A 23,164-nucleotide genomic window follows, 5' to 3' on the forward strand; every position below is an offset into this window, starting at 1 on the left:
CATATGACATTAGGCTTCCTCCGTCGTCCCAGTGATGGGGTTTAGCTCCTCATAGTGAAAACACACTCAAAATAATTAGTCATGGGTTGAATAGGTGTTTTATTGAAGAAAAATAATATTACAGTGAATCTGTAACAGATATAATTGTTACAGAATCCACTGCTACAGAAATTGTTGCAAACTGAAGATGATTGTTACTAATGGACTGTTACAGGATTTGAAATTTAAGACTCTAAGAACGACTGTCCTGCACTACTTTATGTTCTTCAACTTCGTCTTCTTCCTGTTGTTGTTGCAACTCCTCCTGCAGCTTGAATTTCGGCTCTGCAGCGTTACATAAACTTCCCCAAACTCTCGATTACCTTTTCTGCTCAAACCACAGGCTATATATACCTCACAGGCCGGCTTAATCTCCACAAAACCTCTGATTTATTTTTGTTCTTTTTCTTTTGCCGGAAGTTACGAATATTTTCCTCATTTATCTTCACGCGTTCAATTTATTTAAAGATTTCCTATCAAGTCTAACAAGGAGATATCCTTACCGTTTCTACGCATGCTTTCCAGTTTTGAACAGAGATAAACCCAAGAAAAGATTTCCCTGTTCTATCGAGATATAAGTGGAAATCTCCTTTAATTCTTTGAAACAAAATACTCTACTATCTTTGTTTGTTGGTAACCAAATCTCACAGAATCTGTTTGAAAATGCGGGGGTCTAACAACCTCACCCAATATTTCGATTAGCAATCTGTATGGACCAACTCTAATATACTTTTATGAGAATCAACTAGACAGTCAGACTCAATCTTAATAAAAAGTATATCAAGGAGTTAATTTCTCTATCTCTTGATTTAAATCTTACTCAAGCAATCTGCGAGTCTCGATTAAATACAAGAGAGATAAACTTGGATGGTACGAAAGACCAATATCCAAGGATCAATCAACAACCAAAGGTTGTATTTCACTATTGATCGATACAACGCACAACCGGTGATATTTCAATTATATAACAAAGTATAATGCGGAATACAAATAACACAGACACCAAAAATTTTGTTAACGAGGAAACCGCAAATGCAGAAAAACCCCGGGACCTAGTCCAGATTGAACACCACAATGTATAAAGCCGCTACAGACACTAGCCTACTACAAACTATCTTCGGTCTGGACTGTAGTTGAACCCTAATCAATCTCACACTGATTCAAGGTACAGTTGCGCTCCTTACGTCTCTGATCCCAACAGGATACTACGCACTTGATTCCCTTAGATGATCTCACCCACAACCAAGAGTTGCTACGACCCAAAGTCGAAGACTTTAATAAACAAATTTGTATCACACAGAAAAGTCTACAAGGATAGATAAATCTGTCTCCCACAGATAAACCTAAAAGTTGTGTTCAAGGTGAACAAGAACCAATTGATAAACTGGACTTATATTTCCGAAGAACAGCCTAGTATTATCAATCACCTCATAATAATCTAAATCGTATGGTAGCGAAACTAGATACTACGGAATCACAAACGATGAGACGAAGATGTTTGTGATTTCTTTTTATCTTGCCCTATCGGAGATATAATCTCAAGTCAATTATTCAATTGAACTCGTACGATAGAAAATGGCAAGATCATATCGCTCAACTAAAAGAGAAGTATTTTCGTCTGGCTTCACAATCCCAATAAATTATTTCAGTCGTTAATCTACAGGGTCTCGAGAAGAAACCTACGATTAAAGAAGAATCGACTCTAGCAAACCAACTAGTATCACACATGATGTGTGGGGATTAGTTTTGCACAGTTGCTAGACGTCTCCTTATATAATTTTCAAATTAGGGTTTAAAATCTAAGTTACCTTGGTAACAAAGATATAATCACCGTTAGATGAAAAACCTAATTTATCCAAGCTAATATCTTTCAACCTTTGGATAGAAACTTAGCTTGTCACACACAAATGAAATGTATTCATTTAGGTTTGAGTAACCGTACCTAAACGTGTACATTGGTTGGTTCACAAATGGTTGACCAATGTTTAGCCATATGAGTGCTTTCATATTAACCGTATTCATCTTTCTCATAACTAGTTCAAATGACTCATAAGAACTAGTTCAAGAGTAGTTCAATTGATTAGGTCTTTATACATAGACACAATTGAAACAAAATCGGTTTAATTCATTTGAATCAATTCATGAACAATATACCACAGTTTGCAAAGATTGCATTCCTTATAATTTATTGTTTTAAGTTCATGAACTAGCTTGGGTACGCGTACGATTATGCGAACCTTAGCTACCGGATTTTGAGTTGGTTTTAGTTTCCAAACTTAGGAGACTTTTTCGTGTTAAAAAGTTCCGCCAGTACGCGTACCTAAGGTGACTGGTTTTTGAGTTCGTAAACTTCAAACTCAGCAGAATTTCGCGGACGTGAATTTCCACCAGTACGCGTACCCAACCTGTCTCATTCACCAATACCGCATGCACACATATGCACACACTTGGTTTCCGGCACATGGATTTATACAATAGTGTGCGAACACACTATATGCTTATATCCGTAGGTGGTTACATATTCTCAACTCTACATTTCAATCATTGAAACATTCTTCTATAATGTTATAACAGTCGTTAGACATAAAGAATCGACTATCATCATCAAAGCTATTTTCAAGATTGAAACATCATCATGACTTTCGTCACGCGTAAATATGAACATGGTTAAAGCAACAGCTTACCAACACATATTTCGAGAAAAATATAGGCGAGTAAACTCGGTTCGAAATAGCAAATGTGTATGTATGAAAACTATCATACTTATACGACTTTTGTCTCAAGAGTATGAGATAGAGTAGATAGATTTTTGAGAGACAAGATGAGTTCAAGTCTCCACATACCTTTTGGTCGGATGAAGTTCCACTGGTTCCTTGAGTAGTTCTTCGTCTTTGCAAGGTAATCGCCAAGGAGTCTGGAGCTCAACTGTTACTAATTATCATAGACCGAGACTTAGTTATAAGTATACTAGAAATCAAGACATATAGTTTTGATCACTAATATTGACAAACATGCTTGAGATAGCAACGCATGCGAGTTCGACCGAGCAATGCTTTAACAATGTCCCCCTTTGTCAATTTTAGTGACAAAACTATCAATACAAATGGATTACAAAATAAATAAAACTGTGTAGATTCTCGTCCACATGCTTGATCTCCTTGGTGCTTCAACGTTACTTGAAAACTTCGTATTTTCCAAGTACTCCCATGATTCCATAGATGTTCAATTCAACATCAAAGTTGTTGAAGTTCCGTATCCATAACAATGGGAAAACAAAAGCTCTCGATCATTGTTATACAGTGTCGTAGTATTATTACACAGCATCAAAGTTATCATATCACAACTTCGACAACAATACTATGGTGATATGTATCACTCCCCCTTAGTCAATACTTTCGTCTCAACATGAAAACCATTCCCCCTTACATAATGACCCATAAAGCACGTAAATAATATGTATTTGTAGTGTGAACTACACATTAATTCTCCCCCTCGTTGTCAATAAAATTGGCAAAGGTACGAAAATGAGATCCTAACGAAATTCCACGAAAACGCTTCAAGACCAAAGAAAAGTACATATCAACTTGTTTAGATGCAATCATAAAGCCGAGGCTAAATGCATTCATCAAGGAGTTTATAAAGATACAAGATAACCCCTAAATAATTTCACAGCCGCACTCCCGACAAAGATATGGAAATTAAGCGCAAGTTCAAAAGAACTCTCCCCCATTTGATGTCATTCCCAAGAGAACAACAAGAGCGACCTTACTTTTACAAGAAAAAAAGGATTTTATTGGACACCAAAAACCATAAAATGATTTTTTATATCCAAAATTCTCAATTAAACTAACCACAAGAGAACCCATGATTAATTTAATCGGAATACAATAACCACAAACGAATCTATGATTAATCTAGTTGGAAATGCTCGACATAAGAGAGCTTGCGGAGCTACGATTAAGTTCACCATAAAAGAATGATTAACACAATCGTTTTATGCTCAACACAATAAAAACTTATGGAGCATTGCAGTATACACATCAAATATGGATCGGGGAATGATTAATACTGCGGCATATACAAGGATTCATTCTATTTTCCATCACTATTTGCACAATGACATACAATAGACATAATCCTTGTAGATAAAAGATTTTAACCTATCTTCCATCAAAAATTGACATAATAGGCTTAACTTTTGTTTGTCAAAATTTCATCGATCTTGTATCAATACTTGCATATCGACATATAAAACAGATAACTTTTGACATCATATGGGACAATAATAGTTCACGGACGCAAACACACATATCCCATAACATATTCCAATATATAAAACTATAAAAATTAATACTGCAAAAATCATCTTCCAAACAATTTTTAGAATTTAAATAAATAAACCTAAAAAATAAAGATGAAAAAACGATGGACATAGCTATGTGTACTCATAATAATGGCTATTCCAAACTCTAGTTATTCTTCCTAAAATATAAGAAATAAATTTTCATAAGAAGACTTTCTAGACATAATGAATAAAGTAAAACATATACTTTAAAACTGATCACAAGCTGAATCAAGTTTCACGTTCGACAACTTCACGGATTTCAAGACCTTCGAGCTTGTGATTGACAGCTCCTCTACTTCTTTAGAGTGGATACCCCTGTTGAGAAGTTCTTTTACATGAGTTTTCATGAGAAAAAGGTCAGAATTAACCTTTTTCAACTCAGTTTTTGCCATATCCAGACACTTCATTGTGTCAACAAGTTGTTGTTTTGCATCCTCAAAGCTTTTGAGAAAGTCAACAACCACTTCATTAGAAATCTCTTCGACATCCTTTATATCTGAGTAGGAATCAGGAGATTGAGGAAAAGACCCTTCCACTTCAACAAAGGTTCCCTTCTTTTCATCGAACTCGAAATACACGGCATTATCAATGAAATCTACAGGTAAATCCCAAGAGCAAGAGGAAGACGCCATTGATAATAAAGAGCCTAGAGTGAGATATCTCAACTCAATAGGAAGGGTATATAAATGAATTCGAAAATACATAGGGTTTCTAAGTTTGTGGAGATACCTAGAAACCGTACGTCTACCTATAGGAAGGAGGGTCCACAAAAACCTAAACAAAAAGGTTTTTAATAAAGATAGACTTCTCTGTACTTATTTGTAAGAATATGCAACTTAGCATTAGGAGCAAAAGCAAAGGATACCAATGAAACCAAAAGACAACGAAAGAACATGCATGGACATATACTTATGCAAAAGTGTTTGGAACTGACAATCCATCTAAGAACGATAAGAAATTAGCTAGATAATCAGGGACACTTTTCCAAAAGTTTACCTATTCAATTTTTCACTCAACTGGGATTTTTGTAAGTGAGATTTCAATCTTGTGATTAATTTGCACAAGTATGATCCTTCCGCTCATTAAATGAATATTGTCTTTGGTTATCATTCTTTCTTCGAGACTTTATAGGACACCCAATATGATGTGAACAGTTGTCGTTACTGCTATCAAGATATGACACATAGTATCGATTCTTACCAAAATATTTTCGGTTGGGGAAGATTGACAGCCTGATGACGATTTCTAACCTTTATTAACCCACTTTAGGTTGTCATCCATCTGCACAAATCTGCATTCTTTACAAGAAACATGATTCACGCCATTTAAACTTCCCGAAGACCATATTGGAAACAAACGATTTAAGAAGAAAAGGAGTAGTAGATGAATACTACAAAACTTTTTACTGAAACAGATTGTAGATTACCCTGGATACACATCATATCAACACATTACTTGCCCCATTTCAAGTTATATACACATGGGGAGGAGCCTTCCTTTAATCAAGGGGCATGATATGCAGAGAAATTCTCATGCATTTCACTGGGTTGATATTTATGCCATGTACCAGATATATAATCATAGTAATGATGATACTCATGGTTACTATAATTATTTCGTATCCTTTTCTTAAGGAGTGACCTTTTCTGACACTTAAAGTCTACATTTAACTCACCGGAAGTCTTTTTATCAACTTCTAATGAGTTGGTAGAGGAGCAAGTACGTACATCATGAGCGCCTGATTTGATGGGTACATAACTTTTGTCAGAACAATTCTTTCCCTTAATCGAATGGAGTTTTTCTAATAGTTTAAAAACACTTTCAAACGCTCTAGATAGATCTTTGTCAATTGATCCATTCAGAAAATATTCCTCAAAAAGATTCAGAGTAAATCTAGTGAGATTTCATTCCTTTGTGCGTTGACAACGTTTTTTTAACCATTTTTTCTTAGAAGAACAAATAGTTTTTCCTTTGGACTGTTTTTCACCATCTAGGATATGATTATTATGAGTGAACATAGGTTTCGAAAATAATAATCTTTCAACAGTCTTTAAGGAACTCTGATGTGCGTTACAGATGCCATGAGCAAGCCTCCCAAAAAGATTTCCCACAGGGATAGACTTTTGAGGATCGGGCAATCACAAACTTATAAGGTCTAACGTGTTTTCCTGCTCTGATACCAATTGAAAATGCGGGGGTCTAACAACCTCACTCAATATTTCGATTAGAAATTTGTATGGACCAACTCTAATATACTTTTATGAGAATCAACTAGACAGTCAGACTCAATCTTAATAAAAAGTATATCAAGGAGTCAATTTCTCTATCTTTTGATTTAAATCTTACTCAAGTAATCTGCGAGTCTCGACTAAATACAAGAGAGATAAACTTGGATGGTACGAAAGACCCATATCCAAGGAACAATCAATATTCAATCAACAACCAAAGGTTGGATTTCACTATTGATCGATACAACGCACAACTTGTGATATTTCAATTATATAATAAAATATAATGCAGAATAGAAATAACACAGACACCAGAAATCTTATTAACGAGGAAACCGCAAATGCAGAAAAACCCCGGGACCCAGTCTAGATTGAACACAAAATTGTATTAAGCCACTACAGACACTAGCCTACTACATACGAACTTCGATCTGGACTGTAGTTGAACCCTAATCAATCTCACACTTAATCAAGGTACAGTTGTGCTCCTTATGTCTCTAATCCCAGCAGGATACTACACACTTGATTCCCTTAGCTGATCCCACCCACAACCAAGAGTTGCTACGACCCAAAGTCGAAGACCTTAATAAACAAATCTGTATCACACAGAAAAGTCTACAAGGATAGATAAATCTGTCTCCCACAAATAAACCTAAAAGCTTTGTTCTGTCTTTTGATAAAAATCAAGGTGAACAAGAACCAATTGATAAAACGCACTTATATTCCCGAAGAACAGCCTAGTATTATCAATCACCTCACAATAATCTAAATTGTATGGTAGCAAAACTAGATATTACGGAATCACAAACGATGAGACGAAGATGTTTGTGATTTCTTTTTATCTTGCCCTATCAGAGATATAATCTCAAGTCAATTATTCAATTGAACTCGTGCGATAGAAAATGGCAAGATCAGATCGCTCAACTACAAGAGAAATATTTTCGTCTGGCTTCAAAATCCCAATGAATTCTTTTCAGTTTTTAATCGAGAGGGTCTCGAGAAGAAACCTACGATTAAAGGAGAATCGACTTTAGAAAACCAACTAGTATCACACAGGAGGTGTGGGGATTAGTTTTGCACAGTTGCTAGACGTCTCCTTATACAGTTTTGAAATCAGGGTTTGCAATCTAAGTTACCTTGGTAACAAAGCATTCAATAATCACCATTAGATGAAAAATCTGATTTATCCAAGTAATATATTTCAACCGTTAGATCGAAACTTAGCTTGTCACACACAAATGAAATGTATTCATTTAGGATTGAGTAACCATACCTAAACGTGTACATTGCTTGGTTCACAAATGGTTGGCCAATGGTTAGCCATATGAGTGCTTTCATATTAACCGCATTCATCTTTCTCATAACTAGTTCAAATGACTCATAAGAACTAGTTCAAGAGTTGTTCAATTGCTTAGGTATTTATACATAGACACAATTGAAACAAAATCGGTTTGATTCAATTGAATCAATCCATGAACAATATACCCACGGTTTGCAAAGATTGCATTCCTTATAATTTATTATTTTAAGTCCATGAACTACCGATTTGATAAATAACTAGCTTGGTTACGTGTATGGGTATGCGTACCTTAGCTACCGGATTTTGAGTTAGTTTTAGTTTCCAAACTCATCAGACTTTTTCGGGTGAAAAAGTTCCTCCAATACGCGTACGGGTACGCGTACCTAAGGTGATTGGTTCTTGAGTTCGTAAACTTCAAACTCAGCAGAATTTCACGGACGTGAATTTCCACCAGTACGCGTACCCAACCTGTCTCCTTCACCAATACCGCATGCACACATATGCACGCACTTGGTTTCCGACACATGGATTTATACACTAATTTGCGAACACACTATATGCTTACATCCGTAGGTGGTTACATATTCTCAACTCTACATTTCAATCATTGAAACATTCTTCTATAATGTTATAACAGTCGTTAGACATAAAGAATCGACTATCGCCATCAAATATATTTTAAAAATTGAAACGTCATCATGACTTTCGTGACGGTAAAGATGAAGATGGTTAAAGAAAAATCTTACCAGCACGTATTTCGAGAAAAAGATAGGCGAGTAAACTCGACTCGAAATAGCAAATGTGTATGTATGAAAGCTATCATACTTATACGACTTTTGTTTCAAGAGTAGGAGATAGAGTAGATAGACTTTTTAGTGACAAGATGAGTTCAAGTCTCCACATACCTTTTGGTCGGATGAAGTTCCACTGGTTCCTTGAGTAGTTCTTCGTATTTGCAAGATAATCGCCATGGAGTCTGGAGCTCAACTATTCCTAACTATCCTAGACCGAGACTTAGTCATAAGTATACTAGAAATCAATACATATAGTTTTAATCACTAATATTGACAAACATGCTCGAGATAGCAACGCATGCGAGTTCAACTGAGCAATTCTCTAACAATCTCCCCTTTATCAATTTTAGTGACAAAACTATCAATACATATGGACTAAAAAATAAATAAAACTTCGTAGATTCTCGTCCACATGCTTGATCTCCTTGGTGCTTCAACGTTACTTGAAAACTTCGTATTTTCCAAGTACTCCCATGATTTCATAGATGTTCAATTCAACATCATAGTTGTTGAAGTTCCGTGGCCATAACAATGGGAAAACAAAAGCTCTCGGTCATTTTTATACAGTGTCATAGTATTATTACACAACATAAAATTTCTCATATCACAACTTCGACAACAATACTATGGTGATATGTATCACTCCCCCTTAGTCAATACTTTCGTCTCAACATGAAAACCACTCCCCCTTATAAAATGACCCGTAAAGTACGTAAATCATATGTATTTGTAGTGTGAACTACACATTAATTCTCCCCCTTTTTATCAATAAATTTGGCAAAGGTACGAAAAGGGGTCCTAATGAAATTTCCATGAAGACGCTTCAAGATCAAAGAAAAGTACATATCAACTTGTTTAGATGCAATCATAAAGCCGAGGCTAAATGCATTCATCAAGGAGTTTATAAAGATACAAGATAACCCCTAAATAATTCCACAGCCGCACTCCCCACAAAGATATGGAAATTAAGCGCAAGTTCAAAAGAACTCTCCCCCATTTGATGTCATTCCCAAGAGAACAACAAGAGCGACCTTACTTTTACAAGAAAATAAGGTTTTTATTGGACACCAAAAACCATAAAAATGATTTTTTATATCCAAAATTCTCAATTAAACTAACCACAAGAGAATCCATGATTAATTTAATCGGAATACACAACCAAAATAACCACAAAAGAATCTATGATTAATCTAGTTGGAAATGCTCGACATAAGAGTGCTTACAGGGTTACGATTAAGTTCACCATAAAAGAATAATTAACTCAATCGTTTTATTCTCAACACAAGAAAAACTTATGGAGCATTGCAGTATACACATAAAATATGGATCAGAAAAATGATCCATACTGCGGTATATACAAGGATTCATTCTATTTTCCATCACTATTTGCATAATGACATACAATAGACATAATCCTTGTAAACAAAAGATTTTAACCTATCTTCCATCAAAAATTGACATAATAGGATTAACTTTTGTTTGTCAAAATTTCATCGATCTTGTATCAATACTTGCATATCGACATATAAAAGAGATAACTTTTGACATCTTATGGGATAATAATAGTTCACGGACGCAAACACACATATCCCATAACATATTGCAATATATAAAACCATAAAGATTAATACTACAAAAATCATCTTCCAAACAATTTTTAGAATTTAAATAAATAAACCTTAAAAATAAAGATGAGAAAATGATGGACATAGCTATGTGTACTCACAATAATGGCTATTCCAAACTCTAGTTATTCTTCCTAAAATATAAGAAATAAATTCTCATAAGAAGACTTTCTAGACATAATGAATAAAGTAAAACATCTACTTTAAAACCGATCACAAGCTGAATCAAGTTTCACGTTCGACAATTTCACGGATTTCAAGACCTTCGAGCTTGTGATTGATAACATCCTCTACTTCTTTAGAGTGGATATCCTTGTTGAGAAGTTCTTTTACATGAGTTTTCATGAGAATAAGGTCAGAATTAACCTTTTTCAACTCAGTTTTTACCATATCCAGACACTTCATTATATCAACAAGATGTTGTTTTGCATCCTCAAAGCTTTTGAGAAAGTCAACAACCACTTCATCAGAAATCTCTTCAACGTCCTCAATATCCGAGTAGGAATCAGGAGATTGAGGAAAATACCCTTCCACTTCAACAAAGGTTCCCTTCTTTTCATCGAACTCGAAATACACGGCATTATCAATGAAGTCTTCAGGTAAATCCCAAGAGCAAGAGGAAGACGCCATTGATAATAAAGAGCCTAGAGTGAGACATCTCAACTCAATATGAAGGGTATATAAACGAATTCGAAAATACTTAGGGTTTCTAAGTTTGTGGAGATACCTAGAAACCGTACGTCTACCTATAGGATGGAGGGTCCACAAAAACCTAAACAAAAAGGTTTTTAATGAAGATAGACTGCTCCGTACTTATTTGCAAGAATATGAAACTTGGCATTAGGAGAAAAACAAAGGACGCCAATGAAATCAAAAGACAACAAAAGAACATGCATGGACATATACTTATGCAAAAGTGTTTGTAACTGACAATCCATCTAAGAATGGTAAGAAATTAGCTAGATAATCAGGGACACTTTGCCAAAAGTATACCTATTCAATTTTTCACTCAACTAGGATTTTTGTAAGTGATATTTCAACCTTGTGATTAATTTGCACAAGTATGAGCCTTCCGCTCATTAAATGAATATTGTCTTTGGTAATCCTTCTTTCTTCGAGACTTTAGAGGACACCCAATATGATGTGAACAGTTGTCATTACTGTTATCAAGATATGACACATAGTATCGATTCTTACCAGAAGATTTTCGGCTGGGGAAGATTGACAGCCTGATGACGATTTCTAACCTTTAATAAACCACTTTAGGTTGTCATCCATGTGCACAAATCCGCATTCTTCACAAGAAACATGATTCACACCATTTAAACTTCCCGAAGACCATACTGGAAACAAATGATTTAAGAAGAAAAGGAGTAGTAGATGAATACTACAAATTTTTTTACTAAAACAGATTGTAGATTACCCTGGATACACATCATATCAACACATTACTTGCCCCATTTCAAGTTATATACACATGGGTAGGATCCTTCCTTTAATCAAGTGACAGGATATGCAGAGAAATTCTCATGCATTTCACTGGGTTGATATTTATGCCATGTACCAGATATATAATCATAGTAATGATGATACTCAGGGTTACTATAATTATTTCGTATCCTTTTCTTAAGGAGTGACCTTTTATGACACTTAGAGTATACATTTAACTCACAGGAAGTCTTGTTATCAACTTCTAATGAGTTGGTAGAGGAGCAAGTACGTACATCATGAGCGCATGATTTGATGGGTACATAACTTTTGTCAGAACAATTCTTTCCCTTAATCGAATGGAGTTTTTCTAAGAGTTTAAAAACACTTTCAAACGCTCTAGATAGATCTTTGTCAATTGATCCATTCAGAAAATATTCCTCAAAAAGATTCAGAATAAATCTAGTGAGCTTCCATTCCTTTGAGCTTTGACAACGTTTTTTAACCATTTTTTCTTAGAAGAACAAATAGTTTTTCCTTTGGACTGTTTTTCACCATCTTGGATATGATTATTATAAGTGACCATAGGTTTCGAAAATAATAATCTTTGAACAGTCTTTAAAGAACTCTGGTGTGCGTTACAGATGCCATGAGCAAGCCTCCCAAAAAGATTTCCCATAGAGATAGACTTTTGAGGATCGGGAAAACACAAACTTATAAGGTTTAACGTGTTTGCCTGCTCTGATACCAATTGAAAATGCGGGGGTCTAATGACCTCACCCAATATTTCGATTAGCAATCTGTATGGACTAACTCTAATATACTTTTAAGAGAATCAACTAGACAGTCAAAATCAATCTTAATAAAAAGTATATCAAGGAGTTAATATCTCTATCTCTTGATTTAAATATTACTCAAGCAATCTGCGAGTCTCGACTAAATACAAGAGAGATAAACTTGGATGGTACCAAAGACCCATATCCAAGGATCAATCAATATTCAATCAACAACCAAAGGTTGGATTTCACTATTGATCGATACAGCGCATAACCTGTGATATTTCAATTATATAACAAAATATAATGCGGAATAGAAATAACACAGACACCAGAAATTTTGTTAACGAAGAAACCGCAAATGCAGAAAAACCCCGGGACCTAGTCCAGATTGAACACCATACTGTATTAAGCCGCTACAGACACTAGCCTACTACAAACTATCTTCGGTCTGGACTGTAGTTGAAACCTAATCAATCTCACACTGATTCAAGGTACAGTTGCGCTCCTTACGTCTCTGATCCCAGCAGGATACTACGCACTTGATTCCCTTAGTTGATCCCACCCACAACCAAGAGTTGTTACGACCCAAAGTCGAAGACTTTGATAAACAAATCTGTATCACACAGAAAAGTCTACAAGGATAGATAAATCTGTCTCCCCACAGATAAACCTAAAAGTTTTGTTCTGTCTTTTGATAAAAATCAAGGTGAACAAGAACCAATTGATAAACTGCACTTATATTCCCGAAGAACAGCCCAGTATTATCAATCACCTCACAATAATCCAAATCGTATGGTAGCGAAACTAGATATTACGGAATCACAAAAGAGAAGACGAAGATGTTTGTGATTTCTTTTTATCTTGCCCTATCGGAGATATAATCTCAAGTCAATTATTCAATTTAACTCATACGATAGAAAATGGCAAGTTCAGATCGCTCAACTACAAGAGAAGTATTTTCGTTTGGCTTCACAATCCCAATGAATTCTTTCAGTCGTTAATCGACATGGTCTCGAGAAGAAACCTACGATTAAAGGAGAATCGACTCTAGCAAACCAACTAGTATCACACAGGAGGTGTGGGGATTAGTTTTGCACAGTTGCTAGACGTCTCCTTATACAATTTTCAAATCAGGGTTTGCAATCTAAGTTACCTTGGTAACAAAGCATTCAATAATCACCGCTAGATGAAAAATCTGATTTATTCAAGCTAATATCTTTCAACCGTTATATCGAAACTTAGCTTGTCACACACAAATGAAATGTATTCATTTAGGTTTGAGCAACCGTACCTAAACGTGTACAATGGTTGGTTCACAAATGGTTGGCCAATGGTTAGCCATATGAGTACTTTCATATTAACCATATTCATCTTTCTCATAACTAGTTCAAATGACTCATAAGAACTAGTTCAAGAGTTGTTCAATTGCTTAGGTCTTTATACATAGACACAATTGAAACAAAATCGGTTTGATTCATTTGAATCAATCAAAGAACAATATACCCACGGTTTGCAAAGATTGCATTCCTTATAATTTATTGTTTTAAGTCCATGAACTACCTATTTGAGAAATAACTAGCTTGGGTACGTGTATGGGTATGCGTACCTTAGCTACCGGATTTTGAGTTAGTTTTAGTTTCCAAACTCAGCAGACTTTTTCGGGTGAAAAAGTTCCGCCAGTACGCGTACCTAAGGTGACTGGTTCTTGAGTTCGTAAACTTCAAACTCAGCAGAATTTCACGGACGTGAATTTCCGCCAGAACGCATACGGGTACGCGTACCCAAACTGTCTCCTTCACCAATACCGCATGCACACATATGCACGCACTTGGTTTCCGGCACATGGATTTATACACTAATGTGTGAACACACTATATGCTTACATCCATAGGTGGTTACATATTCTCAACTCTACATTTCAATCATTGAAACATTCTTCTATAATGTTATAACAGTCGTTAGACATAAAGAATCGACTATCGTCATCAAAGCTATTTTCAAGATTGAAACGTCATCATGACTTTCGTCACGGGTAAAGATGAAGATGGTTAAAGCAAAAGCTTACCAACACGTATTTCGAGAAAAAGATAGGCGAGTAAACTCGGCTCGAAATAGCAAATGTGTATGTATGAAAACTATCATACTTATACGACTTTTGTCTCAAGAGTAGGAGATAGAGTAGATAGACTTTTTAGTGACAAGATGAGTTCAAGTCTCCACATACCTTTTGGTCGGATGAAGTTCCACTGGTTCCTTGGGTAGTTCTTCGTCTTTGCAAGATAATCGCCATGGAGTCTGGAGCTCAAATACTCCTAACTATCCTAGACAGAGACTTAGTCATAAGTATATTAGAAATCAAGACATATAGTTTTGATCACTAATATTGACAAACATGCTTGAGATAGCAACGCATGCGAGTTCGACCGAGCAATGCTCTAACACTGTTTGCCCGGAACTTCCCAGTTTTAATCTCCAAAAATCCCGAGACTTTGTCACTCCCTGTTTCATCGTATTTATGTGATATCTTTCCTTTTCCTACGAAACTAAACATGTACCAACCCTGTTATATCACACAAGATTTGTCTGACTTTATTTCCTGCACAACTCCAAGCAAATCTCTCTCAAATCCGATCCACTAAGATTCGCTGCTACTGAAATTTTGAATCACATTTTTCCCGCCAAAATGACTTGAAGATGAAGAGGGTGCCCTTATCAATCTGACGGGTGCCAATAGCAACCAGTGTAGCCCTTATCAATTGGAGTGCCCCTTATCCAGAATGACGTCCCTTTAGAAATTTTCTAGGTGCCTTCACAATTTTCTCCCATGGGCGCAAACACCACTTTTCGAGCCAATTTTTGCTGCAAAAGCTTATTTCTCCATAAACACCTACAAAACACATAAAATAATCAAATAAGTACAAAATCGAGCACTAACAATACACATAATTGAGATCAAATAGACACATAAATGCGTCTATCAGACATTAACAAATCACATGAAACATGAATTTGTATCCAAAATACTCAATTAAATTAACCACAAGAGAACCCATGATTAATTTAATCGGAAATGCTCACATAAGAGAACTTATGGAGCCGCACAGTACTTACACAAAGATGTGGATCAGGGAAAGACCAATACTGCGGAATACTCAAAGATTCGTTCTATTTTGCATCAATATTTGCATAGAGACATGTAATAGACTGAATCTTTGTAGACAAAAGTTCATCCTATGTTTCATCAATATTTGCATAATGACATAATAGGCTTAACTTTTGTTGTCAAAAATTCATTCTATCTTTTATCAATATTTACATAAAGACATATGATAGACTTAACTTTTGAGCAAATATGGGACAATCATAGTTCACGGACGCAAACACACATATCACATAACAAGTTGCAATATATAAAACCGTAAAGATTAATACTGCGAATTCATCTTCCAAATAAACTTTAGAATTTAAATAAATAAATCTAAAAACATTGCAAGATGAAAGTCGTTGGAAATAGCTATGTGTACTCACAATAATTGTTATTCCAAACCCTAGTTATCCTTCTTAAAACACAAGAATAAATTCTCATACGAAGTTTCCTAGACAAAATAAAGACAAGAGCAATTAATCATCATCTCCATCATCGGAGATCATCAAAGTGGCTTGACTCTTATCCATATCTTCCTTGATTTCGAAAACTTGGTAGCAATCACACAAAGTTGTTCTTGCACACATTTTACCTTAGAATTGATTTTACACACACCCTTATGAATTTGATGAAGAAGATTCAAGGTGGTGGGATCGCAAGAACCATCAAGGGTATGACATCTTTGTATCTTGCTTGCATTCTCCTTCATACATTTGAATATACAAGGACGAACAATCTTGGGAATTCTAATTGAGTTTCCAATAGGAGCAATGGAATGAGTGTGACAAATTCGCTCAATCAAACAAGGATAGCCTAACTTCTTGTTGGGAGATTTCATCGAAAGCATTTGAAGAATGATGAATCCACAAATGTTGAGACTTGGAGTACCCAATTCAAGGAAATAGACTAACTCCGCAAACTCACGACTCCACCGAGAATTTTCAATTGTGGAGGGACAAAGATTAGATATATCAAGTTTTCCAAACGACATCAAGGCTAAGCTAAGATAATTGGTAGGAAATTTTCCTTCAATTCAATCAACACTCTTACCACGAAGACCATTAGAAATGGTTTCATAGGATGGTCTTTCTCCACTTGGTCTTGGAAGGCGAAAATTTCCCAAAGGGATTTTAGTAATCTTTGAAATCAAATCTCTATTAACAAGAATCCTTTCTCTATTTATCATGGTCTTAAATTCCATATCCTCGGGATCAACATCATCGATGTTAGCATAGAAGATTCTTGTAAGAGTATCAAAACCTTCAGCAAGACCATTAAAGATGTTTCCAAGATTAAATTTTTCAAAACAAACCAAATCTTCTTTATGACCACTAACTAAATCAAATTTCTTTTCTAGAATAAAACCACTAGAAGAAATCCTTTCAAAGATCATACTACTAGAACCATTGACAAATCTAATTCTAATAGAATCTTAATTTTGAGGTATAGTCTTGCTAGAGGAAGAAGAATCCAAAGTTTTTGAAGCCTTCTTTGAACTCTTGAAATTTCCCATGAGACCTAGAAATTGAGAGTACAAGAAGAATGAAGAACTTACTTGATTTGATCCTTGAAAAAGAATAAAACCCTTAGTCACTTTTGAGTCTCCAAAGATGAACTTTAGTGGAGATGATACATGAACCCTAGAAAAGTTCATGCACGCAGACAAGAGAAGGAAGAAAAAAGGTACGCGTACCATGCTTCTTATAAACCCAAATATGGGATTGGAACCGTTCATGAACCGCGACCCACAAATGGAAAGTAGGATTTCTTAAGGCGTTCAACAGCCAAAGTTCACACACTAACAGGATCTGTACCGTGCAGTAAAGGGATAGTAAAAAAAACTACACCTCTTTAAATAACCTTGGGTAGAAAGAGAAAAAAAAACTTGTAAAGGAATTTTTATCAAAGAAAAAAAGATTAAAAATAAATTAACCCAAACACACAAAATAATCAAACTGTTAATTGCACATGCTCAAGTTATATACAAATGAGATAGAGCCAAGCTTGTTACCAAGTGGCAAGATATGCAGAGAGATTCTCATGCAACTTTCCGGGTTGATATTTGTAAAATGTACCATAAGTATAATCATAGTAATGATGATACTCAGGGTTAATATAATTTTTTGAAATCTTTTTCTTATGACCAAGGAATGAATTTTTCCGACAATTAGAACTTACGCCGAACTCACCAGAAAACTTTTTATCAATTTCAAAAGAGTTGGTAGTAAGCATCGTTCGTACATCACGAATACATGATTTGACATGTACAGAACTTTTATCAGAACGATTATTTTCCTCAATCGAATGAAGATTTCTAAGAATTTAAAAACGCTTTCAAAAGCTCTAAATAGATCTTTGTCAATTGATCCATCACGATAGTATTCCTCAAAAAGATTAAGAGATAATCTAGTGAGATTCCATATCTTTGAGCGTTGACCACGTTTCCTCGAACGATTTTTCTTAGAAGAACTTTTAATTTTTCTTTTAGACTGTTCCTCATCATCTAAGTTTTCCAAAGTGTTAGAGCGTAGCTCGGTTGAACCCACCAAGCGTTGGTATGTCAATTTTTGTTGTCATATTTTAGTGAATCAAAACTCATTTAAGAGTCGTTTGATTATGTACTAAAGTCAACTTCGTATAGGTTAGCTTGAAAGTATTAGGATATGATACATTACAAGTATTGCAAAGACTTGAAGAAGTAAGAAGCTACAACGACAACATCATCCTTCCACTTGAGGTTAGTAATATTTGACTTGAACTGTTTCATTCCCTAACGTATCTTTCAAGTCGTGCATATTGAAAACAAAACTGCGAAGCATGTTTGAACTCTAGATAGACATAGTATTAAGGAATACAACATGAAGTTTATTGCTCAACCATTAAATTTTGTAGATAAGACATCGACATAATCGTTTAAATGCTATTGTGATTATGTATGGGAATGAGGTGAGGATTTCATCCTCGGAAACAATGTTTTTACATGTTTTTTAAGGAAGTAAGTTCATAAACTTGTTTACGAATCGAAAAGGAAACCGCCAGGCGTTATTAGAATTGTTATTCATTGCATATCTTCTGAACATCCAATATGTGTGATTTAGTATAACCGCTCACGACTTGTTTGTGTTCTTGGTAGAACTATTCACATAGGCCTGACTTATGTATTTGTATGACTTTTATTAGTAAAACCAATCTTAAGTAATCACCTGTGAGGTATGATCGAGTTTGTGATTGACTGGACCAAATCTGGGTAAAGGGGAACCGATCCTATGGAGAGGTGCAGTACATCACAAAGGGGAATCGATCCTTGTATGGGGTGCAACAAGGTTTATAGCAGAAAGGGGAACCTATCCTATGACCATGTGCAACACTTTTTTAGGTAAAGGGGAACGGATCCTATGGACATGTGCAACACATATAAGTTAGATACCATATATATGTGGGGAACCGATCCTAGTACCTAGTCAACCGAATTTTGGAAATCTAGTGTGACTATGCACAATACTCACATGGAGGTAGAACCGAAACTTGTTTTGGTAGAACCGTTAAACCCATGATTTGTGATTGAGTGTTTCTTAATCAATCACATAGTTCTTGAAAGTCAGATGAACCAATTCTAAACTTGTTTGGAAGTGTGGCAAATCGGTTTCAAGGGTGTAAGTATGAAAGAGGACTTACAAAGTAAGGATGTCGACACACTTTGAACACATGCAGTATTGTTTATCTTTTATTGCTCAAAGTTATTCCTTAATAGCTAGAGGAAGAAAATCCCGGGATCAAAATTAAATAAGTTAAGAATCTTTTATTAAGGTTGTTAATTTTATATATGGAAAATAAGAATTAGTAATGCGCATTTACTAGTTAGAGATTTTCCAAGGAGATTTTCGGTCATTATTTTGGACAGAGCATTTCCAAGAATTATGAAAACCAAATTTGGAATGTATAGAATATCTTTGAGAATATTTTTGGTTTTGGAAATTCCTTGGTTTCCAAACTTCCTTGTCTATAAATACTTGAAGTTTGCATTTCTAGCAAACTAATCCTTCGTGACAGCAAACTTCCTCGGTTGTGTTGTTACTGGTGTATCCGCCTATTCGGAGAGGAGAGTAACCTAATTAGGCGAAATCTCTTAAGGCCTCTCAGTTTAAAGTCTTATTTTGGATTGAGAAGCTCTACGAGTACCGTTGGTAGGAAACTAGATAATTGCGGTTTATCTTGTGTTTTCGGTTGATTTGATTGACTAACGGTGGTTGAACTTTGGTTGCACCTAGTTTGTTTATGCTTGAGAATATTCTCTTCTGATATAAGATTCACTCAAACTAGATCGAAGTTTCGACAGGGATCTTTAGACTGTTGTTAGTGCTAAAGATGATCTTGTAATAATCCATTGTTAATAGACTCCCTTCTGTGTGTGATTGATCACAAGAGATTCAAGTTGTTGTGTGCAGGTGTTTATTGAAGATCTAAGAATATTTGAAGACAAAGAAGAGATTGAAGATTTCTGACTTGGGTTTATAATCTTTGGTGTGTACAATACTTGTTTCGGTATAAGAGGATCCAACTATAATCGGTTTATCCTTGTGGTATATTGGATTGATTAATTGTGTAGATCGGCATCAATACAATTATTTGTGATTAAAAGTATTGATTGCAAAATCTTAACGATTACCTTTGGTAATTGAACATAAGATAGATCTAAGAACCTGGCGAAGGAGTTTAATTATGTTAAGATAAACAGAAGAGCCTTTTTGTCCGACTCATATCACTTGGTTGAATAGAGTTGATACCAAACAGATTTGTTTTTCCTTTACTGTTTGGAATACGAACCAAAGGAATTTTTCCAAGTACGTGACTTATTTATAAGTTGGAGGAGTGGGAATAAAGACGGAACTAGGTGAACTATAGGTTTAGTTGTTTGGTCTCAACTATACGAAGTTGGTGTAATTTTGTGTAGCGGCTTAATCCTGAGAGTATTCAATTCTGGACAAGGTCCTGGGGTTTTCCTGCATTTGCGGTTTCCTCGTTAACAAAATCTTGCTGTGTCATTTACTTTATATTTCCGCATTATAATTGGTTTATCATAATTAAAGTAAATTACACAAACCTTAATTCTTATTTACTTGATAAGCAATCTTATTGTGTTTGGTTAAGTTCAAACCTTTGTATCAAGTAAACATACTTCGTTGTTGTATTATCTCGATCTTGTATCCATAGACGATCACACGAAGTGTGAACCGATTAGTAGTATTGTCTCGACTCAGTCAATAGACAATCACTTTCGGAGAAAGGACTTATAGGTAGGAAAAGTTTTATCTTGAGGTACATTTGGGTACCCTCGCCTTTTCAATTGGTATCAGAGCAGGCAAACACAAAAAGATCTAACAATTTGTGTTTAGTGCGATCCAACTTATAAGAATGAATCTAATAAGTGATTCAGTTAACGTAAGTCAAGATGAAAAATCTGCACTTGAAGATTAACATCTTCAGTGAATCTGCTGAACAGGTTGACCCCTATAATGTAGACTCTGGTGATTGGAAAACTTTCCTACAAAAGAAACTTGATGAGATTTCTGAAGATGGTGACTCAGAAATTGATCAAGATGTTGAAGATGATTTATCTGAATTTTCTACAGCACTTGGAGCAGTCTCCACAAGAAAACTGTCTTCCTCAGATGTAATTGGACTTCTTGCTCCTCTTAGTAGAGAAAATAGGAAACTAAGAAAAATATTTTCAGGCTTCTTCTATGGATATCAAAATTCCAGATATCTACTTAAAGACTACAAAGAAATTCTACACTCAAAAACTCTTGAGTTTGAGAATCTCAACAGAAAACATTACTTGTTGAACAAGAAACTTGTTGAGTTAGAAGCAAAGTTAAACTCTCAACAATCATCGAGTAACGAACAACATGAGTCGAATTTCCTCACAAAAAATCCTCTTGAGGATCAACTTGCTGAAGCTCTTGAAAGAATCAAGGTCTTAGAAGAGGAAGCTGTAAGGCTAAAAAGACTCGATGATAGCACAATCAGTTTATCTTCCTTGTTGGATGCGGGAAGAAGTCATGGGGACAAACGTGGACTAGGATATGATTGTATCGATGTGCTGCAAATCAACAAGGAACTAAAATTCGTAAAAGCTGTTAGCTCAGTCACCCCAGAAAATCCACCTGAACAAGCTTGTACGCCTGCGATACCCAAGTGCTCAATTGAGATTCCAATAGAAACCATCTCCGGAAGTAGTCAGAAGAAGACTCCAACCAAGGACCAACATAGTAGCCGAACATCTCATAAAGGTAAGACTATAAGCTTTGTTCCTTTCAATAAGCATTGCTATTGTTGTATAGATAAAGGTTATATGCAACGAGATTGTAAAATCCGAAAGATACAAAACGCCCTATCTTTTGTATCTAGAGAATTGAATAGTGTCATCTCCAAAAACCTCTCAGATCATCAATGTCCTGTGAGACAAACGAATTTTTACAAAAATTCAAAAACATATCCTAAAAGAAACTTTTCCAAAAGGAAAAATAATAGAAGAGGTGATACCTTTATCAAAGGGCATATGAGATCTGATGTTACAAGATGGAATGATGCTATGGCACAAGAAATGAAGAACCTTCATTAAAAATCTATCTGCAAATTGATACCAAAATCTGAGAAGGTATCCAAAAGAAAATTATCTAAAACAGATTCTAAGGAAAACAATCTTGTTTTAATCTTAGACAAAGACGACTATGAAAGTCTAGTGCTTAGACTCAAAAAGGATCTAGAGATATCCAGTGATATCAATGTGAAAGCATCTTTTGATAATTTTCTAAACTCTAGAAAAACAAAAGGGGAGTTAACCTTAACTCTATGACCTCTCAGAACTTTCGGTAGTAGCCTTGTAAATTTTAGGCTAGGTCTTTGTTTCGATTCTTGTGTAGAAAAACTTTCCTATTCCGAGCTGTTACCTTGAAAAAGGGAAACCAAGGGATTATAAATAGGTGCGATTATGCTCTTACGATATCACAACCCTGTGATACAATGCTTTCAGGAAGTGAAGAAGATTTAACTGGTGAACAGAGATCCAATCTATGTATGGCTGTTCAGCATCATGACTGGCTCAAAGAAAGAGTTATACAAACAAAAGGAGTTCTTGCTGAACTTAAGGTTCTAATTGAAGAACTTGAAAAACAGGAAGTGGTTGATGACAAGTCTCTTGAGACATGCTTTAAAAGTTTGAACACTGAAGAAACCTCAGTGAACAACAAGAGCACCACTAGAGATTAAGTTATTTGCTGTAATACTTAATCTAGAAAAATAGACATCAATTTTTGATTTCTTTCAATGATTGTATCAGGTCTATTATAAATAAAACTATTATGAATAAAATTATTTGATTTATAATTTTTCTTGTGATGGTTTTTGATTTACATAGCCTGTGCTTGAATGCTTTATTATTGCTATGGATGTTTATGGTATGTTTGATTTCGGTTTTATTA

At 35.2% G+C, this 23,164-nt stretch overlaps 1 protein-coding gene across 1 annotated transcript in view; it reads right to left on the minus strand.

Moving 5' to 3' along the window:
• LOC113278911 (uncharacterized mitochondrial protein AtMg00810-like) overlaps positions 1-10,961 on the minus strand; it is a 75,199-nt gene extending 64,238 nt beyond the window's left edge. The window contains exon 1 of the mRNA XM_026527633.1: positions 10,698-10,961. Coding sequence (XP_026383418.1) covers positions 10,698-10,961 — 264 coding nt within the window. The remainder of the gene's footprint in view (positions 1-10,697) is intronic.
• Between the last annotated feature and the right edge of the window lie 12,203 nt (positions 10,962-23,164).

Source organism: Papaver somniferum, chromosome 5 (genome assembly GCF_003573695.1).
Source record: "Papaver somniferum cultivar HN1 chromosome 5, ASM357369v1, whole genome shotgun sequence".
In the NCBI taxonomy this organism is placed as follows: domain Eukaryota; kingdom Viridiplantae; phylum Streptophyta; class Magnoliopsida; order Ranunculales; family Papaveraceae; genus Papaver; species Papaver somniferum.